The sequence below is a fragment of the Rhopalosiphum padi genome, chromosome 4 (assembly GCF_020882245.1).
Source record: "Rhopalosiphum padi isolate XX-2018 chromosome 4, ASM2088224v1, whole genome shotgun sequence".
NCBI lineage: Eukaryota > Metazoa > Arthropoda > Insecta > Hemiptera > Aphididae > Rhopalosiphum > Rhopalosiphum padi.
Genome location: NC_083600.1, coordinates 42,343,123 through 42,352,158, shown reverse-complemented (window position 1 = coordinate 42,352,158; position 9,036 = coordinate 42,343,123). Strand labels below are relative to the sequence as shown.

General features: G+C 31.7%; 1 protein-coding gene across 5 annotated transcripts in view; it reads left to right on the top strand.

Annotated features, from left to right (window-relative positions):
• Positions 1 to 9,036, top strand: part of LOC132930812 (alpha-1,3-mannosyl-glycoprotein 4-beta-N-acetylglucosaminyltransferase B) — a 48,179-nt gene that overhangs the window by 14,557 nt on the left and 24,586 nt on the right. For 2 of the 5 annotated variants that reach the window (XM_060996882.1, XM_060996883.1), the window contains exon 2: positions 5,016 to 5,120. The exons of 1 other annotated variant lie outside the window; for it this stretch is intronic. In XM_060996882.1, coding sequence (XP_060852865.1) covers positions 5,024 to 5,120 — 97 coding nt within the window. In that variant the 5' untranslated portion in view covers positions 5,016 to 5,023. Of the gene's footprint in view, positions 1 to 3,351; positions 3,563 to 4,082; positions 4,735 to 5,015; positions 5,121 to 9,036 lie in introns of those variants that run through there. 2 more of the 5 variants (XM_060996881.1, XM_060996880.1) reach the window with 2 other exon arrangements.

Below are 9,036 nucleotides of genomic sequence, written 5' to 3'. Positions count from 1 at the left end.
AGTAACATTCTTATAAAAACACGTTTAGATTTTTGTTTTACTTTTTTCGTAGACGCATATCGTCCCCAACGTACTCTATTAAATTACAACACTATTAACACTTTATTAAAGTCGATGTTCTATGTATCGATCGAGTTACACGATCCTTCACAAAAACACTTATCTGTCCTATCTTACCGTTTATATAACAATAACTAACCTAATTATTATTGGGTAATCAATAGTAAAATTACAATAATTGTTGCTTATTACGTAAATATTTTCTTAACCTATAGTTTTTAATTTTAATAATATTTCGTATTGCTACTTAATTTAATGTATATACATAATATAAAATGCTAATATACTTAATACAAGACTTTAAAGCAATTAGTAAAGGCACGTAGTCAGAAAATATTCACTGTGTGGGCCAATGTTAGGTGCCATTAGTATTCGTTAGTTCATTAGCACGATTTAAAATAGTATGGTTACCCAATGAGCCATTATAAAAATATTATCACATGGCAAACGATATGAATTCCAAAGTTAAGTGATTTAGTGATCGTTTTAAGTTATAGTCTATTAAATATTAATTTATAATTATTATTTATTTATTATTTACTCATAATATATAAAAATTTGTATACAGACTTAAGTCATGAAATATATGAAATACACACAAATATATTCCATTTATAGCACTAATACTCGTTCTACTTATTTGTGTATTTATTTAAATTTTCTTATCATAGATTGTTGGGCAACCATACTATCTTAAATTATGCTCACTCTTACTAGCCATGTTTTTAAACAAAGCAATACGACTCAGCGATTTCAAATACAATTTGTTTTAAATTTCTGAATACTTGATTTATAAATTTTTTGAAATTATCCTCGAATTTATTCTATCACTCTGTATAACCCATGGGCTACACGAGTCATCAGCTCATCTGCTCATACTTATAACTTTATAAGGACTTGAAAAATTATTATTTATTTTGTAATTCACTAATTATGAAAACGAGCTATTATGAACAATGTACATTAAAAAAACCCCAAACATGCAAAAATAAATAAAATACATTTTGTGTACAGAATCGTTGTCTGTAAAACACATTTTGGTATTATAAAGTAGGTATAACAAAACAATAAAAATAAATGCTAAATCAATTTATATCTGTCCTGACTCCTGACTATAATATAGTTACAATATATATAACATACAAAGATTTATACTTTTAAAATTATTATTTATTTAACACTGGACAATAAGTATCAACCTCAAGTCTCGATTTGGCCAGGACTATATCGGTTTTGAAAATAACATTCTGCCGGTGTTTTGATTAAATATTTCGGGACGGCTAGGATTAGGTATATAGACTTTAATTAAAATTAATAATTGTGTTGAGATTTTGTCTTTAGTTAAAAATTGTTGGTAGAAAAACGACGTTGTTTGTCAAATGATAAAATAAGCGGGTAATTTAGTGTTTTTAAAAATGAATTCTACTTTAAAATTATTTTTTTGCTTGGTGATGACTGATTACTATTATTGACTATTATTGTTTTCCGTTTCCAATATTTCATGTATATCTAACGATTAATTTTTTTTATCAGTTATTGCTATAATTGAACATTTTGTCGGTTTCTCATTCTAACATGACATAAAGTTAGTATTTACTTTATGAACAAATGTTGTAGAGATATAGAGTGTTGCGACTCCTTTACACGATATGTGCACAAATAGGTTTATATTTGTTTTATGTCCTCGAAAAGTATGCATCGTTAAAATTAAAAAAAAAACCAAGGGAAAATTAATTATTCTAGAATAATAAAATATATAGGTTCTAACAAAGTTTTTGGTTATTAACTTTATTTCGAAAACCGGTTCTTTCGGTTCCATTTGATTTCAGTCTATAACAGGGGTTGGTAACTGGCAGACCGCGGTCCGGATCCGGACCGATGAAGGCAAAACTCTGGACCCTGTTAACACATTGTACTTACTTCATTATGTATAAAGATTTGAAAAAGATTTTTTTCACTGGACCTCATTGATTTATTATTTTAATCTTTAGGACTCCAATATAAATTACTTGCCGACCCCTGGTCTATAACTATGTTATAATAGTCTAATAGTCTATCGTTTATGTATGTGCAATAATTGATCTAATTTTGATTGCAATTTCCAAAGTATGCACGATTCGCTGTTATTTGTCACCCAGTCGATGACTACAATAGTCGCATACCGCGTTTCGAATTATGTCTTGTTTTGCATAATATATAGGGTAAGCCGTAAACGTCGTCGTCGGCGAAGAATATCACATAACAGAAACCCTGTTTTTTTCGTTTTATGATATCCCGTTCGTATTATACATAATTAATATGAAATTCGATTATGCGAAGAAAAAAAATTCGATTTTTCATAACCCGCGGTATAATACTCGTACAGTAATAACGAGTGAAATCGATTCGGCGTCGGCGGTGGCGGTGGTAGTATTTGCGGCGGCGCGTTTACAATATAATATAATTCCTTTTCACGTCGCCATTTTGTACCCACTTGACATTTGCATATAGGAGAAACAAAACAACAGAAAAAAAAAATCGGACCCGTAACAATACTCACACATATATAATATACACGGTCGGCAGGGAGGGTAGGCGGGCGTACGGGTTGTTATAAATCCTTTGCGTGACGGCCGTTTAAGCCGTTTCGTGTGTATACGCCGTCGTCGCGGGTATACGCGCGAACACATCATGTATTATAATGCTATACAGGGCGCTTTTCGCGAGAGCCAGTCATCAGTCAGTCGATCGGTCTACTTCGTACATATACCCATACAATATCAAGCCTATATAATGTGGCTATAGATATTAGACATGATATATGGCTATATCGCGTGTCTGTCAAATACACATACATTTATAGAAATATTTATACATATATATATATATATATATATGTTTGCTGGACGTTTCGCCGTTTGTTTCCGCGTCAATTATACTTAGAATTATTCAGTGGTTTTGAAACATGATTTTGGAAATCAATACTTTTTATTATGTAATACGTATATAGAGATAAACGCAATACGTAATAGTATTGTTAAAATGTATTATATTTTTTTTTTTTTTGATTTACCTTAATATTCAGAATAAAAACATTATTATTTTTGTTTTCGCTTTTCACATGGTAGGTAACTGCGTATATAAGGGCAGGAAGTCTGCAATTCATATAAGAGTCGATTAATTCGAGAATTTTAAAAGTCGTATCACACCGATTTTCATTAAAAGAGACGTGTTCAAATAGTTACGGATGCGCTTTTAAGCCGATAATATGTATTAAATATACCGTGCAGGATGCGCGCAGGAGTGTCGGATGTAGCTTGATATAATACGCGTCGACGGCGGTTGGGCGCTAAGGTGAGGACAACGTACTCCGACGAGGCGAGACACCCGGTATACCTACACAATACACATAAGGACGGCGAGCTTGTGACGACGGTCGTGTGCGTGGATGTGCGGATGTGCGTGTGCGAGCCCGTCGACACGGGGGTGACGGAGCGCTGACGACGACGGGTCGAGAGCGATAGTGAGTATAATAATAGGTATACGCTTATTTCTAAACTTTTAGTCTCACTCGGCAGTTTTTTTGACGTTTTCACGGATGGTTATATCGCGATACGACGACGACGACGATACCATCACGAGAAAACGATATAATTGCAACTATAGACGATATCGCGAATCAATCTCGTAACCTAACGCGCGATCTAAACCGTCGTCGTCGTCGTCGCCGAAATATAAAATTACCTATAATAGTTGTGCGCGCGTAAAACCCTACGCAGTCCATCTCGCGGTCGAGCGGCGGCGGTAACATCATGATATAATATATCGTATTATTGTAATAATATAAATCGGTACGCGTCGAGTTTGACCGGCTGACGTCGCGTAGTCGTGTACACACACTTCACTGAGCCCCGTACGTCATTTAACATTCGCGTACACATTATAATAATATCATAAACACCGCAAGTTCGGGGACGGAAGTCGTGTAGCGCGGCGGTGGCGGCGTCGGCGTTGGCGGCGGCGGCGGCGGCGGCAGCGGGTGCACGCCAAGAGGTTACACTACACACCTCAGTAGTCAGTTTCGGTCGGCTTTGCATCGCCAACGGTCGTGGGTCGCGCGCGGACTTTGGCCACGAAACGCGCTCGTCAAAAGTCGTACGCGTTATGATGACACGTACTACCGGCGTACGCGCATCGTGAAAAACCCGTGTACTGGTCGGGGGGGTTGAAATTTGCAGGAGATCGCACGCGAACAGCAGCAAACGACGAGACTATGTCATCGATATAACACTATATATACCAACGCGATCGCCGATTGTGTATACCGATAATACCGATTCGTATACCGTAGTTTACGTAGTATAACGCTAGTGACTACGGCGACGACGACTTAACGATCGACGAAAGGCTGTTGTTTGTTTGCGTGCAGTTCGCGATCCATACCACTCATAATATATATATATATATTATATATCATCGCTGCAATACATTTATTTAATATATATATATATATATATATATATATATATATATCATGATATTATGATCGTTCAGTTTTCCGATCAACCGGCGAATCCGATCGGTTAAACAAAGATAGTAATACTCATATTATTATTATTATTATATACTGGTGCGAAGACCGCGCGACACACGTGCGTTTCACTCTCTGCACGTGCTGCGCTACTATCACTATCGGTAGGTGGATTTATACAATATTATATTATATCGATAAATATCATATACATATTCCGCATATTATGTATAGGTATTGTATTAAATAGATACTCAATATCATTATTATTATTATTATTATTATACATAAAACGTTTAATACGCGTGTTCGATCGGACGATCGTAAACTTATTAGCTATACGATATTATATACTATAATAATGTGTATATGATATTATGCATGTGCGTGTAATATAATATATTATTATTATAACCCGTCGCATACGTGTGTGCGTGTGTTACAGGTGTTCCGATGGGGTGGACGTTACAACAGCCCAGGTCCCGTCATTTATTATTGTTATTCATAACGTTCGCGTCATGCATCACGGTCGTGTTCATCTCCAAGTCAGGTGAATAATAACTTATTCAATCATAATTTTACGATAATTATCCGTATTAACAACTGTAGGTACACGTCTCACGCCGTGACTCGCCCGTCGTATCGTTAAAATAGTGTAATACAGATATTGTCAGTAGCTGTCACTCGATGTAATATCACTGCATCCCGAAAATTAAATTGCTCTCTTATAGGTTATATAGCTACCTATTTGAATACAACGTTTGACCGGCCCCTCACATCCCATCAACACATTTTAGCGCTTAGTGTTGAATTTTAATTTCAATTTTTTTTTTATGTGTGATTCGTTCACCGCTACTGCAGACGTGGTAATATAGGTACATTTTATTATTGTCGTTTTATCATAAAAAATGTACGAGAAATTCGTGATTCTAAAAAAAAAAAAACGATGATATCATTAAGGTAATATTTTCTGCAAACTTGCAAGTTTTCGTTTGGCAAATAACATTATTTATGATGATTTATGGTAAACGCACATACACATACATTCGTGTTTGAAAACGAATTTGCGTTTCAGAATTCGTACACACGTGTATAATTGATAATACATTTGGATGTAATGGTTTTTTTGGTGTTGCAAAACGACAAGAATATGTGTAATAATTATTCTACTCGTGGTTCGTGGTTCCCATTACACACACGTTTTTATACCTTAAAAAACCGTCAATAGTTAATAAGGCACCGGTACCCGGTTTATGCTGTACGTGATCGAAGTATGTACCATAAGCGGTATACCGTTTATTATGTATAGATAGTACTATGCACCTATGTGGCGCACGTGTGTCTATTAAATATTGATGAATGAAATAAGTGTTGGAAATACCTCGACATCTCAATATCCGTACAGTCTGCGTAGTGCGTGTATTTGCAAAGGACTGACATTGTATATTATAACATTTATAATAAATATCTATAATTATTAAATAAGTTCATGTCCGTACATCCGTCGAATTTTATTATTTTTTCTATCAGCATTAATATTTTCCAATGATTTCCAACTGCATGAGATATTTTATCGTATAAACGTACACAAATACTTCCAAAAAAGATGAATTTTTCAATATATACTTATATTTTTTACATTTCATATTATTATGATATTATTATCTATCGACTCTTATAAATTACCTATTTATTTATGTTCTTATACGTACCGATTTTATTAGAACGGTTTAAGTACAAGTATTGAAGTATATTATCTCGTCGTATAGGTTTCTTATCGTTTTTTTACCATATTATATTATGTCATAGCTACAGTCACGTATAGGTACACAAAATAACAAACAGATAAATCCGTACACGAACGTAATATAATGCACAATAAATTACTAAAGAAAAAAAATAGTGATTGTGAGAATAAATAGAAATCAATATTTTAAATAAATTGGTATTCCCAATTTGTGAGATATGAGTTGATGGAAATGCATATTTTTTTAAATATAAATAAAATATAATGGTATAAAAATGTTTGATAATAAAATAAAATATGGCTTGACATTGATGGGGTCGACGTTGACTACATATTACAGAAGTATTTTTTTTTAGATAGACGCTCGTAAAATTTTTTTTCACGATACGTTTTTACTATATTATTTCAAATGCAAAAACAAACACATATGTATATGTACTCATATGTATATATACTCTTATACTGGATTATCCATTAAACTGGCCCCACTAATTTTACAAATAAATGTTTCTATATTTGCAAAAATGTCTTTAACACATTAATATACATATACCATAGGTAGATCAATTATTATTGGTGTCCCATAACTTTTTATTTTATCAATATGTGTTGTTTTTGGTTTTTCGTATTTTATGATTTCGTGATTTGTAAAAGAAAAAATAATTTTCTAAAACATCAATGTGATATTATAGCAGTTTTAAACTTTGAACAAATATACGTAAATAATTTTGATACGAATAGAAAGAGAACGAATTCATGGGTCATTTATTTTATCGAAACAAAAATCCTTGGCATCCCTATAAAAGTTTGAACTTTTCAAAAATCACAGTGAGAGATTTCCGAGACAGTATCCAAGACTGACACGTTATGACAGTGACACCGCCGTCTTAATTTCAAATTTGTACATAAACTTATCCAATCCCATCTAACTTCTAATAGTGTAAACGTGTACATGTGTATGTATGCAGTGTGTGTACAAGCGCGCGCGCGCGCGCGCTTCTTACGTCCAAATACGGATAAACGTGACTGCGTCCATAATATGTACACACAATAAGAGACCTGCTGAGTATAAAATAATCGATACAAACGAATAATGTGTACATTTATTGCCTTGCGTTAAATTAAAAGCAAATCGCGTGTTTCTGGTTTAATTTAAAGTATATGCTATTATAAAATGTATTGGTATGTAGGTAAGTACCTAAGTATGTTTTTATCCGTTTAAATTCCAGTTTATCCAGGTATTTTTATTTCGTCAGATAAAATATTAAAATATTTTTAGTTTACCTGTGGTAACGTGGATTTGCTATACTTTATTGGTAAGCCTTATAAATTGATTGTTTTATGTTATACCTAAAACACGATATATTAAACGTATTTATAGTAATCCAAATGCTACTGTTGCGAGGGTAATGTTAAAAAAAAAGAATTTCATCTTGCTAATCTTTTTTACCTATTGTATATTTATATATTATATACAGAGTTATTCACCAAATATGCTTATTGCTTAGCTTCCATTTTTTTTTTAAACCGCAGTTATTCAGTCTGATTTTTGAAATTTTCAAATATATTTGCAATTAAAGATCATATTTTCGAGATTTTTTTGTATTTCTTAAAGAACTTCTTGTAGAAATACTAACTTTTATTTTTCAAATTAAAGTCCCCCTTTTCTATTGTAAATTTTTGAGTATTTATTTAATTCTATACACTAAGAATATCGGGCTTAGTAGATACGAGGGTTATAGTATTTTAAAAATGTTATTAATTAATATTAGTCTACCAACATTTATGAATTATAAACATTTTCTAAGTAAATTAAACACTAGTTCTTCTAATATAGCATCTAATTTTTTATTTTTTGTAAAACCAATTTTAAAGATTTTTATATCATTTGAATAAACATTTTAATAACTGAATCAGCTACATTAATATTTTTATTTTTATAACTTAGCATTATGTAAGTAGTAATGTATACAATCTCAAAAATTTGAAAATAATGGTCTTCAGAATATATTTAAAATTTCTAATAATCATAATTTTAATACATTTTTTATTAAATAAAAAAAATGGAGGCGAGCATGCGTTTAATATAAGTAATTTAATATAAATATAATTAGAATGATTTTATTACAATGTATTATGAGAACGTATCATAATATTATGCTAGTGCTAGGTAGTTATAAACAATTATACAAGGAGTATTTGATCAAAAATAAAATTGCATTAATCAATTTTAATTTTAAAAAAACAAGATTTTATTTAAAATTAATTTGATTTACGAAAATATTGTTGTTTTTTTTATTGAGAATTACATTATAGAATCATATAGAATCATAAACTAAGATGAATAATTAATGACTGCTTGGATTGTCAGGCATTCCATATTATATTATTCTGAATTAGTTATCTATTGTTCGGTTTAGTTTGATAGTTCCGTAAAAATTATTTCACAACTAACAATCCAATTTCCTGCGAATTCACAAGGATCCGAAGATTCAACTGAAAAACATACATATAATTAGGTACCTAGTAAAATCCATATTTTATGTAAATATTCTCAGAATAACTTATTCTATAAGATTGGAAAATATATGATTTATAATAAATGTCGATGACGTATTATTTAAAATTATATACATAATATAACAACAAATTGTTAGTTAAATATAATAATATATAGGTAGATATATCGGTATATTTAGTTTAAAATACATTTATAACT